The following is a 25523-nucleotide window of genomic DNA, read 5'->3' on the forward strand; positions in this document are numbered from 1 at the left end:
TTTCAATATTCAATGAAAATATTAACAACAAACAATGGGACGTCACATTAAAGTGTAGTGTCTCAAAAGTAACGAAGGTGTCTTCATTTTTACATTCAGTGCCTCATAGTAGTGTGTCGTTGAACTGACATGACAACTGCAAATCTGTGAGAGTTTTTGAAAAGAAAAAAAAGGTGATGCTGCCCCCAACAGTAAACACTGTCCATGAAAGCACCTATTGAAGCAGTTATTAAAATGAATCAGAACATGTTATGGCGCACTTATATCTTCTTTAGAGTTTATTTTGAAAAAAAAAAAGAAGATATTTTGACATTGTTTTATTAGATTTATTTTATTCAGAATTGTATTGTATTTTTTTCCCCTAATTTTCTCAATTTTCTTTAGTACATTTGATGAATATGACTTGCAGCTGCTTCTGCTGCTGGTTGGACTTTTTAATGGCACATAAACATCATTGTGCTGATCACATGTTTTCATGTCATTTCAGTTTGTTGACGTCTAAACAGATCAAATATGGTTCTTGAACAGGAACATTCCTTGACTGGGCCCCGGCCCCATTTGCTGTGGAGAAGGTGGTCCCCGAGACCCAAAAGGTTAGGGACCCCTGCGCCATACTCTACTTGGCTGCGGCTTGCTGTACCACCTGGTGCATGTACCGCGCCACGCGATGCTTTAGTGCTGCAGCTGAGACACGTGTCTCCTGGCTGTGTATGTAATAAAGCAGATCTAATCTCATCTAATCTCTCACCTCCAAATGCATGACAAAGCTAACCTTCCATTCTTTTATTGATCATAATATTGTCACTGACACTCCACTTGCAGTACCAGCTGCCCATCCCAGCACCCCCCGCCCCTCTGCTGCCAGCCCCCGGTCAATCTTTCACCCTCTGCTCCGGTTATCAGCCGCTCAGATAAAGCTCTCCGCCGTCCCGTCAGCCCAGTGTCAAGCCTCGCCTCCCCTTGCGCAACTTTACTGTGATGCTTTTCAGAGCCGACTGTACCTTTACCTGGCCTGTGCTGAGCCGTCAGTTGGGTCTGTGACGCCGCTGCCTGTGACACCAGCTGAGACAGGAGGAGCAGAGGAGGAGAGACAGAGCGAGGCTGGGACGGAGGGAGACGCACGTCGCCATGGGCTGCTGCAACCGAACCTGTGGACTGATCGCACTGGCCGCCGTCGGCGCCGTGGTGGCCGTCGTCGGAGCCCTCCTGATTCCGCTGGGGAACTGGGTCATCGAGAGCACGGTGGTGAAGGTAAGGTCTCCACTTTCCTGCTGGGAGCCAAGAGTGTGAGAGCCACAGATCAAGGTGAAGCCTGCCAAACAAGGATCCTTCTCCAGCTCTCTCCAAAAGACTGGCGGCGCCGACAGATTGTCTCTCTGTCACTCCGGCCTGCTGGCAGCTTCCAGCCGGTTAAAAATAGTCTGTGTGTCTTTGGGATTCAGGAATCCGTGATCGAGCCCGGGACGACGGCGTATGACAACTGGGTGTCCACAGGGGCGGCGGTCTACCGACAGTTCTGGTTCTTTGACGTGCAAAATGCCGCTGACGTGGTGAAGAACGGCTCGGCCCCAGAGGTGGTGCAGCGGGGACCCTACACGTACAAGTAAGAGCCGAGCTGCTGGGGTCCTGCGGCGCGACCAGTCCGCTGAGCGCCCATCCCTGTTGCAGGACCAGGTTCCTCCCGAAGGAAGACATCACCAGGAACTCCAACTTCACCATCAGCTTCGTGCTGCCGCCGGGCGCCATCTTCGAACCCTCCATGTCCGTGGGGCCGGAGGAGGACAACATCACGTCCCTGAACCTGGTGGTGGCTGTAAGTGTCGTTGCTGCTCCAGTTTTAGAAGAAAGGCTCCACTTAAAATAGAGATGAAGGACTCGCACGGAGGCTCGCGTGTCTGCGAGGACTGAGACAAACAGAGCTGCAGCGAGAGGAAGGCTGATCTATGTCGGGCTGTCACACACGCCAATGAGTCAATACCAACGATGAGTCACAGCCCTTTTACACCAGGTTTGATGAGCTGAAACCAGGTGGACTCAATAGTGAATCAAAAACCAGTGAAAGCGAGCGGCCATTCACACGAGAGTCCAGCGTTAGAGCAAAGTCATGTCTCAGTTAAAGTATGTGGAGCTGTTCATTTCCATCAGTCCACCACAGGAGAAACAGGACATTTCCAGTGTCACTGAACTATCCACGCTGAAGAGAAGTAAACATTCGAATTGAAGTTTAAAAAACGTGCAGAGCAGCTTAAGCAGTGTGCAGATTCAACCTCAAATACTAACCTGGGATTCATCTATTCATTCATTAAAGAAAAAAAAACCTCAAGTGAATGAGAAGCACTTTCAAAAATGGAGGTCTGGATCTGCGCGTGTCTCTGCAGCGGCCGGTGGCTCCGGCAGTGCGGCGCGGCTCGGTGGCTGGGGACACTTTTGTCCTCCTCCTTCACATCAATCTCAACTCTTCCTGGCCTGCGGCACGTGTCTCCAACAAATCACATCCGCAGTTAGTGAAGCAAGACTGGCTTGTTTATGTATGATGACTTATTTATACCTGTCTGCTCTGCTCCACTGAAGACATCAATCACCGCCCTGAACGATCTCAGAGGGATGTGACAAACTTTACTTCAGTCTGGATCAGTAATCCTGGAGCTTTAAAAGTCTGGGAGGCCTCAGATGTCAGGTAGAGGCGCAGGCTTGCTTCCACCCATGTTGGGGATCTGACTCGCCGACAGTGGCTCGACATGATCTGAGTCATGAGCGCCGTCTTTAGCATTTGAAATATCATTGAGTCAGCGCAACAGGTGGCAGAACTCAGCTGATCTCCTTTGTGCTGGACAGCAGATGATCAGGGTCTGGATGGTTTCCCTCCGTTCCTTGTCCCACCACCCACTTTTCCCAAAGATGTCATGGAAGATCCATGCAGAACTTTTCTAGGATATCGATATAAAATGCAGTCGTGACCTAACCAGTAGATCAGAGGGACAGCACATGTGCTCAGGTGTTTAGGAGACCAAGTCAGAGAGGCTGGATGGAGATGGTTTGGACATGGACAGAGGCGACAGAGCCAGTACATTGGTAAGAAGATGGTGAGGTTGGACCTTAATTTCCGGACTACTTAACTACCGCTACTTTTTTATGAGACCAGCAGTGGTGTCGTAACGCGGGTGAAAACCTTTGAGCGCTTTAATGTGAATGCAAAATGTGAGACACTGTCTGGAGGCAAAGTGCGTTCAGCTCAAAAGTCCGACGAAAACTAGTTTTAAAAAGTGTTTTTAAGCCGGTGCACCAGTGACCTGTCCACCGGTGCAGCTTATGTATGAGCAAGATCTGTTTTCCTTCTTACATTTAGTGGGCTAATATTCCGGTGCGCTCTATAGTCCAGAAATGACGGTGCATGTATATATACATATGAAACATGGATCAGCTTCAATTTCCTTTTTGAATTGAGGATTGGTGGAGCAGAATGGTGAATGGACTCCAGCACTGGTTTCCCGAGTGTCTCTCCAGTAGCACAACTGAGTGTGAAGCGGTTTAGTGGTGACAGAAACGCTGTCTCCTCGCTCCATGTTGATTGTTTGCATAAGCGTTTGTGCCTCCGTCAACCATTACACAACGCCATAAACTCATAAACCCTGATAATTGTCTTATCGCGGGCGACAACAGCAGAGGTCATGGTGTCTTTGGCGCAGGGGGCATACGGCACTCTTCCACACTTCTTGGTGGAGATTCTGATCAACGCCAGCAAGGCCTCCTTGTTCCACCGGCGGACAGTGAAGGAGCTGCTGTGGGGTTACTACGACCCGATTCTGCGAGGAACGGTGGGCCTCTTCGTGACGGTGAGCGGCAGCACTCTGAAACACGCCACTCGGGACAGCACACACTGACGCGGTTCTCGTCTCAGAACAACGACACGGTTGACGAACTCTACAACGTCTTCACCGGGAAGGACGACATCTCCAAAGTGGCGATGATCGACCGATGGAGAGGCGAGCGGTGAGTGCTGGCGTGTTCACGTCAGAGACCCGCTCACATGACCTCTGTTCTGGCAGGAACCTGACCTTCTGGGACGACCCGTACTGCGACATGATCAACGGGACAGGTGAGCGTCAGGTGACTCCCTGCTTCACAAGAGATGTTGGTCACCGTCTTTCTTCCCCCTCAGATGGCTCCTCCTTCGCTCCATTCGTGGACAAGAACGTGCCCCTCTACTTCTTCTCCTCGGACATCTGCAGGTAGAGTTTTTGCATCGGTGGCCACTAGAGGTCAGAGCTGATGATGCCGAGTGTCCGCTCCTCAGGTCTGTGTCCGCCAGCTTCAAGGAGAGTCTGGATCTGAGGGGGATCCAAGTGTATCGATACAGCCTCCTGGAGTCGACCCTGGCGTCCCCCAACGTCAACCCAGACAACGCATGCTTCTGCAAAGACCAGCTGACCACCAAGAACTGCACCCTGGCTGGAGTCCTGGACATCCGCACCTGCCAAAATGGTCAGTCAACTCAACTTCTGGGGGACCACACACCATTCAGGGGCGTGACCTCAGTGCAGAGTCAACGGTCTGTTAGAGCCAGGACAGGTGGACCTTTGCTTGACAGACAGCTGGGTCGATGTCAGCATTCACCTCATCTACAGCAAGTCCTCACGCTGGATGAGTAATGTGCTGAACTTCCTTCAACGACACGCTTGCAGCTTCGCCATCGGCCTCACAAAAATCTGGCAGTAATCCAGGTTTGAAGGTCGTGATGGACAGGTGAGGCTTCATGAAACAGTGTGCTCATATTCAAATTCTGAAAATGGGGATACTGTTTCGTGAAGCCTCATCAGCCCAACACTAGTTGGAGGCAAAGGAGGGCAAAGGAAAAAAAACTCCTCAAATAGTTGAATGTGATTTTGGACTTCCAGAGAGAGAGTCCACAACTGATCCTGTCTGGGGAACAAAAGTGAGGAGACCCAGGGTAGGGCAGAGGGCGGGGTCTCGTAACGCAACAGAGATGAAGTCTACAGTTTCAGTGCCATTTCAGCCACTTGCTTTGTCGTTGAAGACGGCACTTGGATGAGCTCTCACGCTGTTTTCCACCAGGGAAGCCCGTCTACATCTCCCTGCCACACTTCCTGTACGGGAGCAAGTCCCTGCAGGACAACATCGTCGGCTTGAATCCAGTCGAGGAGGAGCACTTCACCTACCTGGACGTGGAGCCTGTAAGATGGGTGGACATGCGGCGGCGGAGAGCAGCCACTGACCTGAGTCTTTGTTTGTTCAGACCACCGGCTTCACCCTGAGGTTCGCCAAGAGGATCCAGGTCAACATGATGTACGGCCCGTCCAAGGTCATCAAGTAAGTCCAGACGCAACCTGGCAGTGACCCCAGTAACGCCTCACTCTTATATGATAACCTTTTTCAGGAAGGAGTAATCTCACGCGTTACTATGTCAGACGAAGTAATCCAATTACAGTTACTTATCTAGGTCACCATGTGTTGCTGTTGTTGCCATTGTCGGGAAGCGAAATATTAACATTCGCTTTCGATAACTGCGTCTTTGGGCATGACGTCATGTGCGGGACACGCCAGTCACGTTTTCTACTGGCAGCTCACGTGTCAAGCTGCCGGCTACACGGCAGTAAATAACAGAGGCGTGAGGAGAGAGATGCACGTTTCTTTGAACTAGTGTCTGCTGTAGATGACAGTATCGACCCTGCAGCGTCCACGAACGTGCAGAGATCACCAGGTAAAGAGAGCGAAATAAAGCAGCCTCGCAAATGTGTCGGAAGTGTGGACTCAAAACCATGTAGCAGTTTTCCTCTTGACCGGTCAAGACGACATTTAGACTTTTATAGATTATTTTTCCTTTGGTACAGGAAGCAACGGGACTAATGTGATGTACTGATGTTGTCTTTTCTTTTGAAAGTCAGAAATAAACTCGTCCTCCGGCGTGATGGAGCGTAGAGGCGAGTAACAGCAGCCACTGAAGTGAAACTACTGCCTGCAGGAGACGTAACACTCTGAGACTTAGTAAACTTTTGCCATGTAGTTAAAAAAAAAAAGCAAAAAAGTAGCAAAATAATAATAATAATGCGGCATGATGGGGCATTCCCTACATTTCATGATGTACATGACAATATTTCACTTTGTTTTGTTTTTCATACTTCTTGCTTTTTGTGAGTGGTTTTCGCTCCAATGGTTGCAGAGTGAGTCAAAGCAAAACATTGACTGTATATTCATATAACTGAGAGTGTGCTAAAAAACATGGAAAAACACTGGACTCCAAAAAACTCCAACCTCAAAATTGACATGAAAGATATTGTTTAGACAAGAGAGCAGTCGTCGGCTGCCAAATGTAACTTGACAAGTAACTTGTAATCTAACTTAGTTACTTTTAAATTCAAGTAATCCGTAAAGTAACTTAGTTACTTTTTGGGGGAGTAATCGGTAGTCGGAATACTTTTTCAAAGTAACTGTGGCAACACAGCGACCAGGTCACTGACAGTCACCGCTCTAGTGTGAATTCTGGAACCATCTCCTGCGGCAGAGAGCTTTGGGTTCTCATGCTCACTTCAGTTCTCAGTCAGGGAACTTGACCACGGGCAGGAAACGCTTCATAAGAGAAATCAATTCAAGTGATGACACGATCTCAGGAAGCAGCCCGACCTTGGCTTATGATGCGGCTTGTTTGCAGGATTCTGAAGAAGGTCAAGAACTACACCATCGTCCCTCTGGTCTGGCTGAACGAGGTGAGCCTCCAGAGACAAGCAGGCAGGTTTGAGCTGCTGGCTGCGACACCTCACCGCGGTCTCTCCCTCTCTCTCTGCTTCCAGACAGCCGAGCTGGACGAGCCGACGGCCCAGATGTTCAAGACGGAGCTCTTCTCCAGGATCGAGCTGCTGGACGTGATCCAGAAGACGCTGATCGGGGTGGGAGTGGCCATGTTCGGCGTCTCGCTCATCATGCTGTTGATCTGCCGGAGGCGACTCCGAGGCCATAAGTTAGCCTGAGCGCTCTGCAACGTCGGTGCTGCCAAGCTCAAAAAGCCAAACACAAAAACGCCCATTTTTTTTTACAAGGACTTGCACTTTTTTTGTAATTTCAGTGTTATTTAAGAAGGAATTCTCGCTGGTGTGGGAGACGTACTGTGATTTTGAGAACGTCAGTAGTACTGCTATCGTCGCCAACTCAGTCTCAATCAGGGATCACAGACAGAAGAGCCAGGCTTCGACGACTTTCCTTTGTCCATAACATGCCTCGCTACGTGAGCTGTCACCGCACACAGATGCTCCTGGACATTCTTCAACGCTTCAAGTATAAATAAAGGCTGATAAAGACTTTTTCCACTCTGGACTCCGTTCACTGCCTTTCAGCTTCACTGAAGTACAAACAAAGCATTGTTCTTCACCAGGAGAAACTCTCCATCACCTGTGAGAGGGTTGAGAAAGTAGGGACGACCTCAGACCTCTGCTAGTCAGGATCATCCGTACTTTGTGCCACTGCATTACCACTTCATTCCTCAGGTGGTTTACCATGTGCATCAGCTCCGGAACGAAGATGCCTCAGCGTTGTGAACGGCCTGGCGGGAGGAATGGAATCGACCTGTCTGACTATTAAAGTCAAGCCACCCGCCGCTACATCAGGACCTCCTGCTTTCACACATGACATGACCTGCACAGAAGCCAGAGCAAGTGCGTGGTGTGGGACTCCCAGTGGAACAAGTGTCCACAAGACCACGGCTCAAAATGAACAAACATAATGAATCCCTTTTCTGTGAATTACAATGTTTCACGTCTTGATTCCTGAAAATTGATTTGACTCCTGAAATTATTAACTTTATCTATCATTAAAGAGGATTATTCACATGAAACATGACTCATTTTGCTGTGTGGTTTCTAATTCTGAGATCTGCCAAAACAAACATCACGTACCACTGAGGTAACATCTGTCACGAGACTGAGTTTCGGCACATTTTACTGCTTTACTTTATACTACTTTACTCTCTGGTTCGCAATAAATGTCTTGTAAAACAAAGTCTGTTTCTTTAAATAGTGTCGGATGAGCCCTGTGGGTGAAGACATGTCACGTGTTGATGACATCACTGCGCAACTCCACTTCAACTGAAGGTTTTAATAGCGACTGGAAACATTTCTATCCAGAAACATATGAACCCTGTGGGTGAAGACATGTCACTTGTTGAAGACATCCTTCCCTGCTTCAGTCCTGGTCAGCAGCTTCCTGGACTGAGCTGAACAGGCTGGTTCCAACAATGGAGCAACAAGGTCCAGTTCTCCTGTCACCATGGAGACAGGAGAACCTCGGAAGAGTCAGCACCACTGGGCCCAGGATGGAGACGGACCGTTCACCGGGTCAGTCTGGACTCTTTCAGCCATGATGAAGGGGAGGAGTCATGGAAGTGGACCGTTATAAAACTGATGGAGGAGCAGCCTCCGAGCTGATGCTAACATGGAGAGGACACCTGCAGACATGACTGAAGCAGTTTTATTGAGTGAGACTACAACGCTGTCCTCAGAGGGAAAATATATACAAGCACACTGACACGGGGGACGACATCAAATAGACCATTTTCACGAGACACACACTCACACACATCTTCACCTTCCACCGGCAAATAAGCCAAGAGGAAGTGGACGAGTGTTTGACAGCAGCAGCGGGTCATGTGACCGCACCAGGAGTGTGACACGCGAGCGCCCTGCCCTTCTTTATCACTCACTCAATTCAGAGGGTTTCTATCTCCAGGTTCACGAGACAAACCTGGAGCTTGAGAGGAGCAAGCGAACCCATGTGATCTGACAGTCTTCCCATGCAACAATACTAGTGCCCCGCCCCCGACTCCGCCCACCCCTGTAACTCACTGCACGTCATGTTTTCTATCTACAAGAACAGAGGAGACAAACCGAGTCCTGACTGAAGCCCAAGAGGGCCAGACCCCTGGCTCAGGAGGATGTCAGGGCTCCAGGGAAGCGGGACGTCCGGGCCTCTCTGCTCAGCCTGCCACCTGGAGGGGGAGCGTGGCGAGCCCCCAGGGCACTCGCTGGCAGGTCGTCACATGACCTGTACATTTGTGATCATGGCGGATGGAGTCGAGGGTGGTTTGGCTTTGAGATCCTCCCACCATGATGCAGCCCCACGGCTTCACTCGTCAGGCAGTCGGCTTTAAACATTGGCAGCAACTTATGAAGTCATAACTGAGTAATAAATAAACAGCGTGAGCCGAGAGGAATGGTCACACATCGACGCACGTCTGTTTGCTGTGTGCGTTTTGTCTTCCACAGTGAGAGAAGTCATGCCACTCATGTTTGGCAAGTGAAGTGTTGAGGTGGACCTTCTTGAAACGCCAAGGTCATCGTGCACCGTCCGGTCCAGACGGTCGTGGAGGATCGTCCGCCAGAGACTGTGGGCTCACAATGTTGTGTGGGTCTCACCGGGTCAGTTGGATCTGGGTGTTCCTTCAGAAGCAGTGGTTGGAGACCACACAGCACAGACGAGTCAGAGAAGCCTGGATGCATCTCAGCTTCCATTAGTCAGAAGAAGATGGAGACTGCCGCTGGGTCAGACAGGACAGGACGAGAGTGAAAGGTGTCGCTACCAGCCCCTGCACTCAGAGAAAGTCACAGCCCAATAGTGGCTTCATGCATGCCGCGCCCCCCACTGGGATCCGGAGCTGCCCTCAACGTCCGCAGCCTCATTGCTCGTGTCCTCACTCTCACACATTAGACGGACGGTGCGGCTTGGCTGCTGCTGCTGCTTTACGCCTCTGGAGAGTCAAACCTGCGATTGCGACTCTTCCGACGGTCCAGCAGGGGCTTGAGTTTGGCCAGGTCGCCCCGCAGCGGCCCCGGCGGCTGCGGCTGCCGCTGCTGCTGCTTCTGCTGGAGGCTCTTGAACTCCCGCCTCTCCTTGCAGAACTGCTCCACAGCCATGGTCTCCGCGGGGCTGAAGGCTTCCAGCGTGACCTTGGGATGTATGGTGCTGGCCCAGGCCCACGGCGACTGCTGCTTCTCGGTCAGCAAGCTCACCATGGAGTGGCTGAGGACACGCAGGCGAAGCTTGGCAACCGTGCGCTTGAAGCTGTTTTCCGTGGTCAGGCAGTAGTAGAGGCCCTGATCCGACAGCTGGACGGAGCGGATGAGGAGGCCGTGCTCCGTGGATATGACTCGCTCACTCAGCTTCACCTGGTGGAAGAAGAGATCAGCAACATGATGAATCTCTCCATCCATCTGTACGTTGGTCCATCCATCTGTCTGTCTCTCCATCCATCCTTCCACCCATTACTCTGTCCGTCTATCATCCATCCATCCACCCATCCGTCCATCCATCCATCTACCCATCTGTCCATCCATCCATCCACCCATCTGTCCATCCATCCATCCACCCATCTGTCCATCCATCCATCCACCCATCTGTCCATCCATCTATCAACCCATCTGTCTATTGATTCATCTGTCCATCAATCCATCCAACCAACCATCCATCCACCCATTACTCCAACCGTCTGTCCATCTGTCCATTGGTCCATCCATCTGTCTGTCTCTCCATCCATCCTTCCACCCATTACTCTGTCCGTCTATCATCCATTCACCCACCCATCCATCCATCCATCCATCCATCCATCCACCCATCTGTCCATCCATCTATCAACCCATCTGTCCATTAATTCATCTGTCCATCAATCCATCCAAACAACCATCCATCCACCTATTACTCCAACCGTCTGTCTATTGGTCCATTAATTCATCTACCCATCTATCCATACATCATTCTGCCATCCATCCATCTGCCCTTCAAGCTGTCCTTCCTACGATCAATCCATCCATCCTTTCATTATTCCGCCCGTCTATCATCATCCATCCACCCATCCATCCATCCATTATTCCATCATCCATCCACCTGTCCGTTGGTTTATCTATCTGTCTCTCCATCCATCCATCAACCATCCATCATGCCCATTACTCCATCCGCCTATCATCCATACATCCACCAATCATCCATCCATCCATTACTCCGTCCGTCCATCCAACTGTCTGTTTGTCCATCCGTCTGTCTGTCCATCCATCCATCATCCCCTATTACTCTGCCCATTTATTATCCATCCATCCACCCATCTGTCCATTGACTCATCTGTCCATCAATCCATCCATCCATCCACCCATTACTCCGACCGTCTGTCCATCCATCCATCCAATCCATACATCATCCTGCCGTCCCTCCATCTACCCATCTATCCATCCGTCCGTCCATCCATTCATCCATCTGTCCATCGTCTCCGCATCGACGACACAATCTCTGGAGGCCTCCTTTGGACACCCTCTTAATCCAGTCCCTTCAGTGTCAACCACGGTAGCCCCTTCCTCTGGGACAGGACTGGAACACCTCAACAAAGCCAGCAGGACGTCTCCACACAAGATGCCCGAGGCACCTGTCTGGCCCCTCTCATGCAGGTAGGCCATGTTTCTCGTCAGCACCTCTCATGGATGACTAAGACTTCTGACTGGTGTGATCTTCTCATCGCTGGAGACCCTGCACTGGTGCATTCCATTCTACCCTTCCTTCAAACCGAGATCCCCAGATATGAGAGCTCAGCCTGGCGTAGGCAGTAGAAACACATTTAGCAGAGCGGATGCTCAACTGCCCCGACACATAGAGCTGCCTGAGGTCTCGACCTGGAAGAGCCTACACTTCTGCTGGACAAACAAAACTTCCACACAGGGACCAAAAATGTCACCTGTCTTTCAAAGTACAGGCGATTTAGCCATGACATGCAACAACAGGCCCTGCCACGGCTCGGGGTTTTGCTGAACTGACCTCTTTCCGTCTGTCGTTGTCGCGGTGAATGAGCCAGCGTACAGAAGCCTGAGGGGTCTTGGGCATACACTCCAGGAAGGTGGTGTTGTTCTTCACGCCGTACTGCGTCCTCTCCACCGCGTTCCTGTAGGCTGTCGGAGACACATCCGTCAGAGACAAGTGGAGAACGTGTTCCACCTCCACCTGCAGCTGCGAACTCTGTGTTGTCGTTTTATTGCGTCTAAACGCTTTAACACACAGCTGGATGGGCGACATGCCTGGAAGTCATTCGCGGTAATGGCCATCTGCTCGGCTGCTTCAGCTCCAGTTCAGTCAGAGATGGAAACTGCTGGGCTCCGTGCGGCTCCCTGGGGAGCAACAACGCCATTTCTCTGACTAAACCTGCTGCAATCTCTGGGGCTTTTCACACTGAGGGTTCTGTCTCAGGTGGTCTGAGTCTGATGCGGTGAGAGAGATGACGGAGGATGGAGAAGGTCTTTATGAGTGAAGTTCAGATCCAGACGTCAGAAATGATCCATGAATCGTCTGGTGATCTTCAGTCACTTGGGAAAAACCAGCCTCTTTCCTCCTGGCTGTTTTCCTCATGCAGACAGCTGTGAGATCACAGCAGTGAAAACATGAGTCAGTGAAGTGAATCTGTCTGTCAATAACGTCAGGTGTTTATCAGCCTAATAAAGGAGAAAACACCTGAGTTGTCCAATAAAGCTGTGCAACCGTTGAGTTGCTTTATGACCGACCTTTGCTCAGGAGCTCGGATGCTGCCCTGTGATGACATCACTGACTCCACCAAAACATCACTTCAAGACCGAAAGAGCTCAAAAGTTGTGACCTTTGGGGTGGAAGCCAGAGGCCAGAGAGACGGGGCTATGACGTCATGATTTACTGGTTCGGTCGGAAGACCCGGACTGTCCTCTCTGGGACTGTGTGGATGAAAGGCCTGATGCACCTTCATGCTGAACTCACACTAACGCCGAACAAAAGGAAGCATCAGGTTCATTCACTTGTATGTTTGAGTTGCTTTACCTTTCAGGTTGAAGCCTCTGCACTGTGTGAGCGGGTTGCCGTGCATGACATCCTGCCGCCTGCTCCTCCTGAGGAGGAAACACAGCACAATAAATACAAATGCGGAGAGACGTGAACAGCCGCTCCCATCCCCCTGGTGTTCCTCTGATATTCAAATGTGGAAGCAGCAGCCGGTACATCAACAGCAGCAGGAAGCTCGGCGCAGAAGGAAGGGAGAAGGTAAACAACAGACGCTGGCTCTGCTCTGTTGTGGGACCAAACCAAACCTGAGGCGAGGCGTCACTCAAGCCTTCTTGGCTGTATCCAGTCTAGACGGGCGAGGAAACAACCCCAGTGTCCGGGGGAAGGGACGAGCCGGGAACAAGGAATTGACCTCAGACTGACTTCACATCCGACAACATTCATTTGTGTCGCTGTGAAATTAGAACCACATGAGCCTGATGAGTAGAGCAGGTGCCCCGACACCGCACGACCCTGGCTAGCTTGCTGCTGAGGACACGTATTAGACATGAGGTGATGCAGGATGGGAACTCTTCTGTTTAGCTCGCTGCTTCCTCCGACTCTAGGTAGTCACTTCGGGCCTGGGTCCGCCACCAGATCTCCTCTGAACAATGCTGACCAAGTCGCTGACATCCCTTTGACTCGTCCTCACTAAGAGCCCGAGGACTCCCATCCTCCAGCTGCTCTGGCCATGTGTTGTCTGTCAATAGACAATCTTTAATCTCAGTTGATCGCACTGAAGCCCAGTTAACTCACGCTCTAAATGCAGCGTAAAGGAAGTGATGTCTCCAGTGCGCTGCTGTTGGCATGTTGTTGAGCCTCTCTAGAGTCTCTGTGGTGCTTCTACAAAAGTGTCATGATCTGCTTTTATTTTGTCAGCTCATTTCCTGTGTTCTCTCCACTACGTCCACCCGAGCTTGATCTAGTCGTGGCACACACCTGGGACTGATCTTGCATTCAACAACACCTGCTCACCTGCTCTGCTGTTCCAGTGCTGTGCGCCAGATCGTCCCTGCTCCCGTGCAGGAAACTCTTTCTTGGTTATTTCTGGGCTGTTTTCCTTCGTGTTCCCTTTCATTTACTTATATCTTCTATGGAGTTTAAATAAAATGTTATTTTTATTTTATGATATTTAGACATGGTTTGATTATATTTATTTTATACTCAATTTTATTCAGTTTTTTTCCATTTTCTCAACAGTTTGCATCAGTGTATTTTTTTGTTCAGTAAATTTCATGAATATGTTCTGCACCTGCTTCTGCTGCAGGTTGGACTTTTCCATGACAAATATCTTCGTGACGATCACATGGTTTCTAGGTTTGTTTACGTGTCAGTTGACTAAATATGGTTATTGATCACAGATGAAATCAAGAGTCATGAATCAGTTCTATCACTTGAATGGGCCCCGGGCCCATTTGTTCTGGGAAAGGTGGGCCCCGAAATCAAAAAGGTGAAGAACCCCTGCTTTAAGCTACGTCTAAAACAGATACAGAATGTGGGATTCATTTGCCATTGATCGTGAGTTAACTCAGCTTCAGTGCGATGAATTGAGATGAAATATTTCTATCTATCAACAGCCCCAGACTGGATGTCACCAGGCGACAGCACTGGAGGTGGAGAGCGTCTCAGATGCAGCGCTGGTTCTGGCCATCGCATCACCGCTTCAGCCTGAAAGAAACAAGAAGCAGAAGCCGGGGTACCTTTTACCGTTGGGGTAGAAGCGGGAGCAGCTGAGTCCGTCCCAGGCACAGTAGGGGTCCCTGGCCAGGCAGCAGTCGGCGCAGGCCGAGCCGTAGGCATGGCAGCGGTGCAGGGAGACCTGCGAGAGCCCCAGCTGGGAGCTGGCGTACAGCTGTTGCTGCGAAGCAAACGGGTCAAATGTCAGCCGCCTTGTTTGGCTTCAGGAGTGGAAGGGTGAGACGGAGTTAGGGCTGGTTATTTTCCTGCCTCGGGGAGTCTCAGGAACATGATCAATGCCACGTTAAAACAAGAAGAATGAATGGGCCTTTCACTTACTTTTTTGGATGAGATTCTCAAGTTGGTCACTGGAGTCGCTTTCTGGGGAAGAGAGAAACAAAAAATTAGCACTGCGTCGCACTTGTGTTAACTTCGTCAGACCACACGAAATATGTTTGCCAACACCACTTTGTACCAGGACGGTGACGAGACGGCACCAATGACACTGACGGAAAATGCGTGTGTGTCGTAGTTGATGAATAAAAACAAGATGTAACCGTTTTGCAAGAATAAAAACTCCTCCTCTTTTTTGTTATTGCTGGCAGAGCTAAAGTGGCGCATCCAGCCGGACAAAGCGGGTGAAGACGGCTGCAGACTGAAGAGAGACTCACTTCTCTTCATTAAAAACTAGCTTTTTCATTGTCACCAATTCAATGTATGTCAAAACTTTGCTGCTTTCCATTTCTATTCCATGTCTGTTTTGTTAATCCTGGAAGAAACCCAACATTTTCAGTTTATATTTTTTTGGTCAAAAAATGAAATATAAAACATGAATAAATGAACACGTGTATCATTTATAAATGCATACTGAGTCAACAATGGAAGCAGCAAAGAAGATTCATTCAAGAGGCTTATTATTCCAGATCTTCAGTCCATATTTTAGCCATGGAACATTGGGTCAACTGGAATAAATAAACAATAAGCATCTCTGGAAAGAAAAGAATGACTCAAATGTTTTTGACTAAAACTTGACTAAAATACATTGAGTTTCCATTTGATTAAAACAAGACAAAATTGTTACTTATGTGCCAAAGTAAATTATGTACCAATTTACTTTGGCACATAACTAAGACTCAACTGAAAAATCGGGCGACAAACTGAACACTACACGGCACAAGTCCAACTCGAGGCCCGGGCGCTGGATGTAATTTCAGAAGCAGCGAGGATGGTTCTCTGGTCCTTGGCTAACTTCAGCCCAGACAGAACATAGCACTGCTCCACAGCAGAACACGTCTGATCCCCCCACCCCGCCCCCCCTGCTGCCTTTGATTCCTCAGAAAAAGAAAGGGGATGAAAAGCAGAGCGAGTGCAGACCTTAAACACTTCCAGCTCCTCCAGGATCAGGTCCTCATGCAGTGAGTGGTTGGTGGGCAGCACGATCACCTTCTGGATCGTCCCTTTGTCTGTGGACAGAGATGTCAGCCGTGAAACTGACGCAGCTTGACATGATAAACACACAAAGACTGTCAGCTGTCGCTGAATATGGAAACACTTGCGCTGGTGTTTGCTTTTGCAAGTGGCATGTTTTGCCTCTCACTCCGCACCAGGAGGAAGCACTTTTGAAGAGAGCGGCAGAACCTCAGAGAGAGACTCTCTGAACAGCATTTAGCTTCAATTTCCCAAGCGGCCTCATGATATATACTGTGTTGTGGGGGCCGTCATGTCGAAAGACACAAGGAAAAATATTGTTTGCACAGTTTTGCTGTGACCTGTTCTAGAACCGTCCGTGACACATATCACCACTTGAACAAATGTTTTTTGGACTCACTTGTTCCATGTTTTGCTTTAAAAACAAGCAGGTATTTTGTATTTCCTGTGAGGCGTTTCTATGGTGACCTGATCCTCTGTCTCCCATGTGATGTACATGAGTTCCAAACCCAGATAACAGGCACCGCTGCTCTGAGTTAAAGATTTATCTGAACTCTCTTCAACCCTTGAAACATTGAAGCTGCAACAGCAGCGTGGCAGGCTCTGGGTCGGCCCCGGGGCTTCCTCCCTGTTGGAAGGCCTGACCGAGGGGATGTGGAGAGGACAGACGGAGCTGGCTCCACCGTCGTGAGCGTTCAGTGCTTCTTCTCCAAAGATGAGTCAGCAGTGTTGAAGCGAGATCAGGCTTCGGATGCCACATACGTCCAAGGGTTTGCAGAGACAGCGAGAGGCAGAGGAGTTCAAAGGTCTCCGACTTTACAGGTCCACAGCTGTCTGTGGAATCGTCTGCCGTCTGACTACAGAGGTGAATCTGAGCGGCTGCCAAGCGCACTGTTTATCTATAGATCTGAAGGCAACAATCATTGACTGATCAGTGAGAAAAGACGAAGGTCGTGTCACGCAGATTTCTGCCGATCGTGTCAGGAGATTAGCTGGTGATGATGCCGCTGTTATTCTGAGGGCACTTTGGCCCCCTCCTTGTCTCATGTTGCACATTAAAGAAGCATTAAGATCTGATAAGATGGGAGCCAGCTATTGGCTCAGCTCTTTCTGCGAGAAGAGCGCCACCTGCTGAACAGATGTTTCTCCACAGTGCCAGAGGGCTGGAGGAGCAGCAGGAGGACATGCGCCTGGAAGCTGGAGACACTGTCTGGATCCCAGAAACGAACAAGAAAGTGATGAAAGTCTGGGTGTTTTGAATGACGGAACAAACCGTCAAACATAACTGTGCGTGTCTCTGAGGAAGTGTTTGCTCCTCCAACGGTGTCGTATCAGCGTTAACAGCCTTTCTGATCAACAGGCTGCGATAAGTGATCCACGCTGCCGATACCTCTGGGACTTTGAACCCACCTGTGCCCAGGAACAGCACCTGGTAGTTGCCGTCTGACGCCGCGACCTGGTCCACCGCCACCGACGTGTACTTGTAATCGGCGTTGGTCCGGACCACCAGGGGCTTCCTGCCCAGCGGGTAGATGGGGTTGAACATGACCGGGTGGTTCCGCACGAAGGTCACCACGTCGTCGGGAAAATCTTTGGTGGTGTGGATGTCGGGCGTGAAGGCCCCGCCGGGACACTGCAAGGACCGAGCACAGCGATAAAGATCAACTCCGATACCAAGGGTCTGAACCGTCGCAGGTGATGCTTCCTGTTTACTCCCAGCTATGTTTACGGCCCGTCACATAAAACCGGCTTAATGAGTCACGCAGCCCGAGACTGGAATATCGATCACGTGATCAAGGGGTTGATAAGATGCAGCTGATTGATTTATGTGACCCGCGACACTCCACTGTGATGACAAGTGAGGAACCGGTAGGTACCAAACCAAAGGTGTCGCGGGATGATGACATCACATCCGTCAGCTATGTTTTTTCAAATGTTTCAATGAGCCTGAGAAAACTAACGCCGAGGATTCGACGACGTGTTCTAGTATAACATTTATATGGGCAAAAGACGATGTTTTGTAGTCACGCGTCACGTGTACCGGGAGACAATAGCCTGCATGTCAGCCACGTGTTGTTCCGCGGAGAAGAACAGACATATACTTTGCAACGATTTTGTGGAATGTGCCGACAAATCCTTCAGTTCAATTTTATCTGGCTCATTAAAACATTGGAAAAAAACGGATGTGACGTCATGATACCGCTGCAGGTAGGACACTTTCGGTAAGAGGACAGATTTGTTTGCAACACAAACTGACTCGGAGGATCAGAAAGTTCAGTCACTCCGAGTCTAACGGACTCACCGTTCCTGGCCTCGGGTACGGAATGCGTCCCTGGAACGCCGTCCACTGATAGTTGGGCCCCTCCCTGTGAGCGAAGGGTCCATTGAACACAGTCAGGATGTCGGCCATGTTGTACACACACACCGCTGAGCCTTGGAACACGGAGCTGAGGAAACAAAAGTCCTTGTTTTAGCTGCGAGTCACCAGCTGAAATACTCGCTGGATTCCGGGGTGAAGCCAAGACCACCTCACCTCTCCCTCCTTCTGTTGTGGTTTGGCTCAGCGCCTCGGAACCAGGCCACTTGAGCACATAAAGGAGCTCTGTTGAGGAGCAACAGGAGCACTGACGCGGAGTCAGAGCAGGAGGAACAACACCTCGCTGAGACCTCCAGCACCACGCTGTTTGCTTTGGCGGCGGTTTATAAGCTGGAAATGATCCCTGTGTTACGCATGGATCCAGGCCATGTGACCGCCGGGTTAACCAGACGGGCCCAATTAAAGATCAGAAGAGGGGGATCAGGTAACTGGCCTTTCGCCGTCTAATTCACCGAGTAGCCATGGGGCTCTGAGGCCTTTTCATCTCTTTAGTCAGCAGAATTCGCTTCATTGTCCGCAGATGTCGGACGCTTGAATATCGGAGCTGAGTGGAGCCTTCAAACTCCCTCTAAACCTCTGATGGACAGAAGCGTCCAGCTACTGCATCCCCAGTCAAGCCAAGGCTGGGGGGCCAAATCCGGCCGGCCGTGTCTTTTGACGTGGCCCTAGAGAAGACGTGTGATCGGCCAAGATCGATGCTAATGTAATTCTTCACACATGGTCACCTGAAGGTTTCATGGCCGTGTGAAGACTAGGTTTCAGGTCAGCACTGGTTCCTAAGTCATTTCATCTCTCAAGTTGCTCTACAGCAGGGGTCACCACCTTTTACTCCAAGGGCACTGTGTGACCCGAAGGGCGACCAGCGGTTCAGTTCCACGCTTCTGAAATCACCATATACAATGGTTGCTTTAAATATGATGTGAGGTTTCATTGAAGTAGTTGTTCAAATCCAAAGATTTTTCAGCAGATGGTGCCATCTAGTGGGCTTAGAAAGTTTCATGAAGCCTCATCACTACCAACCACTACCAACAAGAAAAGAAAAAAAACCCCAAACTGAATCAAACACAATAAGATGGTTGTTACATGAAATGTGTTTTTCACTCCTTTGATCCCGGCAGGCACCATGTCGGAGACCCCTGCTCTAAACTTAGTGCTCACCAATCCTCATCACGTCTGAGCTCATGGTTGAGTTTGAAATGTTGGCGCCTCGTGGTGTCTGACCTCCCTGCCTAACTACCTTCACATCAATGCTCTATCATGTACCCAGTCACTCTCTGCCTGGTTCTCACACAGCGGAGCGGCAAAGGTGGCTGCCCCTGCAGGAGTGCTGGAGTAGAGTGCACGTTTCTGGCACCAATGTTCCCCGCATTTTTTCCATGTGTCTGAGCAAACGCACACGCTCGCTGTGGTGACTGCGGGAACAGTTTATAAGCATTTCAAACAGAAATGGGGATTTAGCAATTTGCATAGTTCACATTGAGGCGTGTGTGCAATACAAAAATAAAAAAAGGTAGAAATATAAGCCTTTCAACTGTCTTTGAATTGTATAGGTAATTACACATTTGTTAAACTGAACAATAATGTAATATATTACATATATATATATATGGAATCTCTGAATGCAATAGGTAAACTAACCCTTGTCACTGAAAGCACAATCCAACACTGAAGGCGCTGGATATCAAAGAACTTGAAGCAACTTTTACAAATCCATTCCCAAACAGACTGACTGAATTTTGTCCACTTGAGGCCACCGTATTCTGTGACCGCTGCTCATGAAGCAGTGAGCCAGTGTTAGTTGGGCTAAGTTGAAGGAGGAACAGGTTTCTTTCCCAGACGACACTGTTTTTTCTCAGTGAATGGTGTGTGGTCTCTGAAACTGCGCTGCAACGATACTCTCTCTCTCTGCATACATCGTCTGCACCTTGCACCTTCAGGTTGTTTTTTAGCTTCGAGGGAGAAGTAGAAGAATGGACTCAACAGTGCTCCATGTAGTGTCAGTGAGTGACCCACGAGGCCTGTGGGAAAGGTCCGGTTAGCTCTGGTGTCTGGTGTCTTACCTTGTGGAGGTGAAGACGCCGAACACCAGCAGAGCCTTGGGCTGATCACTTTCCAGCAAAAACACGCTCTCTGTGAAGGAAAGCAGGTGGGGAGCGACATTTTAATGCAACATTCGACTTTAATCCGCCGTCACATCAGGTCTGCACGTGGACGATAACGCTTTCAGTAGAGCGACTAGCGCCATGGCAGAAGGACAGGGATGATGCAGGGGGGTTTGTGGTTTACATCTGGAAGATCTGTCCATGAACGGCGCCATTGTTACGGCAATTGATCCCGGCTAAACTGAGCAAGTCTCAAGGAATGTTTGTGGAGAAAACAAGCAAAGGGAACCGAGTCATTTCAGGAATCCGAGGCTGCTTCTGGACCACACGTTCCTTTCATTGTTCCCATGAAACCAGGGTTGGACCTTCAGCTCACCCAGCTCATCGAAATGGGTTTCGGTTCCGTCCTCCTCCAGAACAGAGCACACCATCCGCGCCTTGAGGAACGTGGTCCACTTGTTCACCAGACTGCGCTGACCACCGACGTCATTCTAGAGCAGAGACCACACTTCAGACGTGAGGACAAAGACAGGCTGCGGTGGAGGTCCTCCCCTGCTGGAACACACTCACCGGACAGACCCGCGCCACCATGGTGTGGATGTTCTTGGTGTTGCCGCTGTTGTCCACCAGCCGCTCACGGAAGAAGAAGTAGAGCTTGGCGTCGTTGGGGTCGGAGCCATCGGGTATCAGGTGGGCGTCGATGTAGATGGGCTCTGAGAGAGAAACACAAGGACCTAGGACGCCTGCTCATATACACCCGACAAGGGTCTCACTTCAGCTGTGACCTGCCTCGGGCAGCGGGTGGCAGTAGAGTCACCAAATTCCTGTAACAGATTCCTGCACCAGCGGGTTGTAACTGGAGCTGGAGCTGCTTCTGGACCCAGTAATGCATGAAACCTTAGATAAATAAATCCAGAACCCCAACAGAATCAAACCGCTTCTGAGTTCTTCTCCCTTTAGGAGTCACTCTGTTCGCAAACAACCAGTTTAGAGCGTTCCACTTGTGATTGGGAGGCTGTCGGATTCTCTTGTCTTGGACCTTGTGACAGGCCAAACTCGAATTCACGTCCAAGTGTGGGCTGCGTCGCCCCACCCTGGCTGCTCGGTGTGGTCCTCTGAGGGATACGTTCGGCTTCACCCATGTGTGTTTGATCACACACAGAGAGTGAGAGATCAGACTGACTGTCTTCAGGCAGCTTGTCCACGATGTTGCACCATGACTTTCCATTTTTCTCATTGTATAAATGCGAAAAAGGTAATGTCCTGAAAGGCCCCGCACACATGGCCCCGAAATGTGTTCTCTATCTGCGTCATGTGACCACGCCGTTGATATAGAATGTGTTTGTGGTTGGGTTTTTTTTTCCCCGTCCCAGCAGGAGGCCACATTCTCCTGTCTCCTCACCAGATGGTTCGGTTCAACAGTGTTCTGGCTCCTTCTAATCTGAGGCATCTGTGTGAATTGAGTGACGGGACAGTGATTGCTGAGGAGACGCGGTTCTTCAGAGACTGAGAAAAACAAAACCAGGATCGTGTCAACCCAGGAGCAGAGCCTCAGTAACTCCTGATTGTTGAGTGTCCTGAGCTGCAGAGATGTTCCTCCTTCATACTCATTCGTTACTCCCTGCTTTGCTGCAGAGGTTGGGCACCGCCGCGAAACTGTTTCGTGACCTGCTGCTGGTCTCAACTGCTGGATCAGGACCCAAAGTGGGCATTCAGTGGGTGACTTTTCCATCACCCACTGTTCACCAACCTGCTCCATTGCGCAGTGTGAGGTTCAAACTGAGTCCATTTCCTTCATTAGCTTTCCTTCTTTGACTGCATTTTGAAACATGAAAACCTCCAGTTTTGTAGTCACACTTGTCCTCTCTTGTAAAATGTGCTCAGAATTCCTGTAGCACTTTCTGAATTTCCGCGAGAGTCGCTAACGTGAGGTGAAACCGGTTTGCGCCTCCATTGAAAATGCATTGGAGCAAGTCGCCATCCTGGTCAAACTGTAGACTGTAGAGACATGAAGTCTCAACTCAGTATGAGACGGAAGCCTCAGGATTTGCTACGGTTTCTGAGATATGGAGCGTTGCCATGGCGACGAAGCTGCAGAGTCGAGGAAAGGTCACAGCCTGCTCACACTACAGCCACAGACACTCGATGCAGACCTCCACTCGCGGTGGCACACGGTGCATTCACGAGCTGTTTATTCATAAACAGCAGCGTCTACTATTGATGTTAACGTCCCATTCATCTAGTGACGGGCTGATGAGGCTTCATGAAACAGTGTCTTCACTTCCAAGCCCACTAGATGGCACTATCTTCTTAAAAAAACTCACATCATATTCAAAGCGACAGCGCCATCTACTGAGCTCTCAAAATGAGGAGACTGTTTCATGAAGCCTCATCCACTCACCACTGCATTTATCGCTAGATTTGGGGAACAGCCTTTCCCCCTCCAGGGGTGCTGGAGGGTCCCCAACATCAAAAGGTTTTTCTGTCCTGCTTTCTGATTTATATCCCAAATAGAAAGGATGCACTTGAGCATGAGGGTTATTTCATCTTTGCTGTGCAAAACGTGGCATCAGCAGAGAGAAAAGAACCGACTCAGCATTTCTCAGGAATGCAGGGGAAGCCGTTTTGGGGTCGAGAGCACGGACTTGCTGGGGCTGTTGTGCAGGGAGAGGTCACGGAAACACAGTCTCACCACTGAGCCACTTGGAGTTGTGCTGGTCCGTCCGCACCGCGTTCCTCTTCGTCAGGCTCCTGAAGATGGCGGCATCCGTCCCCATGAAGTCGATGTACATGCCCGAAAACAGCTCCTGGTCTGGATCCAGGACACCACAAGGAGTCAGAACACAGATGTGAGGCTTGTCCCGACAGTGTTATTGTTCTGTCATGACACCAAGAGACCACATGTTTGGCTGTGAACTGCAGGGAGTTTTATCAGAGCCTCTGCCTCTGCTCCACTTCTGGAGTGTCACCCTGCCGGGTGTCGCTGCTGCTGACGTGGTGGAGCTCTGGTGTCAGGAAAATTAAGACGAGTCGCCGTCTGCCTCGTCAACAGCAACACAACACTGCAGCCCATCAAACAGGCCCCTGGGGCTCAAGTTTACCCCACAGACTGTTTGAACACACTGGAGGTTCACAACAGAGTCAGTGGGACTGAATACACTTGGATATTTCATTCGCGTCCGAGTCCACGTCGTCACTTCAGAGGTGAGAGAGTAAAGAGTGTGTTGTAGTACTCCAGGTTGGTGTTGGTCTCTATTTTAGGGTCTCAAATGCATCTTTACTCGGTCTTGTCTCAGACTCGGCGGAGTCTATTCAAGACTGATCGAGACCAACAGAGAAAACTGGTGCAAGAAGGATTCTGGCTTGACACGTCAGGGGTGTCTAACTGGTCCACAGAAGGGCCACAGCTGGTTTTACAGCAGGTCCTGACTAATCCCAAACACCAAATACCCTCCAGTCTCGATAATGTCTTGGTCTCGGTTGGTTGATGACAACGCGACTAGAGTCACAGAGGTTTCTAGTGCAGCGCGTGAATCCTATCAAAGGTGCGGGCCACCTACTGAGCATGACTGAGACGGTGTTGACGTCGGGGTTGAAGGAGCACCGTCCCTTCCCGGGCTCCGTCTTGGAATCAATGTGGAAGATCTGCTCCTGCCGAAGAGAAATAAATCCATCAGGTACTCTCATTCATTCTAAATGGAAGGTCAAATAAATCCAATGTGTTTCATGAGGAACAAATATTGAATATTAAAAACCACAAACTTCCAAAATGAGAAACGAAAAAACAATTGCTCTGTCTTTGTTCTGTCGTCCTCCCACGTGGAAATAAGTTGAAAAGAGATAAAATGCTCCCGCAACAGAGGAGTCGGGTGCAGCTGTTCCAAGAAACTGTCAGCCTGACTGGAAGCGGATCAAGCATCTGGGCCGGGCTCGCCTCTCCATGCTGCTCCGTAGGAAAACATCTGACAGCAGATGCGACCGACACTTCCTACATTTTGGAGGGATCTGCTCTGACCTTGGATGTCGGCGAGAGGAAGCAGTTCATGAGCAGCACAAGCAAACACAGATTGTGTCTCGTGTCAGACACACTCCATGTGTGAGATGAATGGAGTGGAAAATGAACATGTTTAAATGGAAGAAACAAAGACTTTGGCAGGTTGACGGTTGCGAGTGGGTTTGGTGATTTAACTGGCCCAGGCTCCGGGTGCACTGTGGGTCAAAGGTCTGGACCCTCACAGCTTGCTATGCACCACAGAGCTCTGGCGTGGAGGAGCTGTCACGTTTGAGCGTCCGAAATGAGCCTTTTCTCCTCCCAAACATGAGCCTCCAGCAAGTGGAGTCAGATTCCAGGCTCTGACGCTGCCTGCCGGAGGAACCCAACCCAGACTCCAAGAGGAGTCACAGTCCAGATCGACTGTTCCCAACCCAGCGCTCAGCCCAGCATCAGCCAAGACCTCAGTCACAATGGCTGACTCTTCTGCTTGTTCTCTGAGGCCTATTTGAATGACCCTCAGATGACCTTGTGTGCTGCTGTCTTTTGCGTCACATCACTCTGGCAACCCGTCAGTGTTTCTCACCTCGTCCAAGAACATGATGTCTTCACATGTTCGTCACAGCTTTTAAGCTACAATTACAAACCACTGAAACAGCAGGACAGCTACAGCGACCAATGTTCTGGTCATCTGGGTCTGGTTCTTCTTTGTGTATCACCACTTCAGTCGAGGTTCGGCTCTGACGCTGCAGCCGTCTGCTCTAGTCTCACCTGTCTGATCCACGGGGTCAACTTGAGGATGATGATGATGTGACTGTGATGATGCAAGGATGATGAAGATGATGATGGCATGAGGATGATCATGATCATGATGATGATGGTGACTATGATGATATGAGGAGGATGATGAAGATGATGATGACTATGATGACGTGAGGATGAGGACGATGAGGATGAAGATGATGTGACTGTGATGATACAAGGATGATGAAGATGATGAAGATAATGAAGAAGATGATCATCATGATGATGATGGTGACTATGATGATAAGAGGATGATGATGAAGATGATGATAACGTGAGGATGAGGATGATGATGATGATGATGGTGACAATGATGATAAGA

The 25523-nt window shown here is 49.9% G+C and overlaps 2 protein-coding genes across 2 annotated transcripts in view; one reads left to right on the forward strand and one right to left on the reverse strand.

Annotated features, from left to right (window-relative positions):
• Positions 1–1052: 1052 nt before the first annotated feature.
• Positions 1053–7807, forward strand: cd36 (CD36 molecule (thrombospondin receptor)). The gene is made up of 12 exons (XM_053862895.1): positions 1053–1251; positions 1443–1603; positions 1669–1813; positions 3687–3833; positions 3899–3990; positions 4047–4096; positions 4160–4229; positions 4295–4482; positions 5074–5192; positions 5255–5328; positions 6668–6722; positions 6807–7807. Exons 1-12 carry the CDS (start codon positions 1129–1131, stop codon positions 6981–6983), a joined length of 1401 nt encoding a protein of 466 aa, XP_053718870.1. The 5' UTR covers positions 1053–1128; the 3' UTR covers positions 6984–7807.
• A 681-nt stretch (positions 7808–8488) lies between these two features.
• The window catches only part of sema3c (sema domain, immunoglobulin domain (Ig), short basic domain, secreted, (semaphorin) 3C), a 40652-nt gene continuing 23617 nt past the window's right edge, over positions 8489–25523 (reverse strand). Inside the window, exons 6-18 of the mRNA XM_053861726.1 lie at positions 23967–24057; positions 23099–23218; positions 20977–21119; positions 20783–20897; positions 20365–20434; positions 18230–18374; positions 17338–17560; positions 15874–15962; positions 14839–14880; positions 14523–14680; positions 12823–12890; positions 11800–11930; positions 8489–10169 (exon numbers count right to left, since the gene is read on the reverse strand). Of these exons, the coding sequence (XP_053717701.1) occupies positions 9744–10169; positions 11800–11930; positions 12823–12890; positions 14523–14680; positions 14839–14880; positions 15874–15962; positions 17338–17560; positions 18230–18374; positions 20365–20434; positions 20783–20897; positions 20977–21119; positions 23099–23218; positions 23967–24057 (1821 nt within the window). The 3' untranslated portion in view covers positions 8489–9743. The remainder of the gene's footprint in view (positions 10170–11799; positions 11931–12822; positions 12891–14522; positions 14681–14838; positions 14881–15873; positions 15963–17337; positions 17561–18229; positions 18375–20364; positions 20435–20782; positions 20898–20976; positions 21120–23098; positions 23219–23966; positions 24058–25523) is intronic.

Source organism: Synchiropus splendidus, chromosome 4 (assembly GCF_027744825.2).
Source record: "Synchiropus splendidus isolate RoL2022-P1 chromosome 4, RoL_Sspl_1.0, whole genome shotgun sequence".
NCBI lineage: Eukaryota > Metazoa > Chordata > Actinopteri > Syngnathiformes > Callionymidae > Synchiropus > Synchiropus splendidus.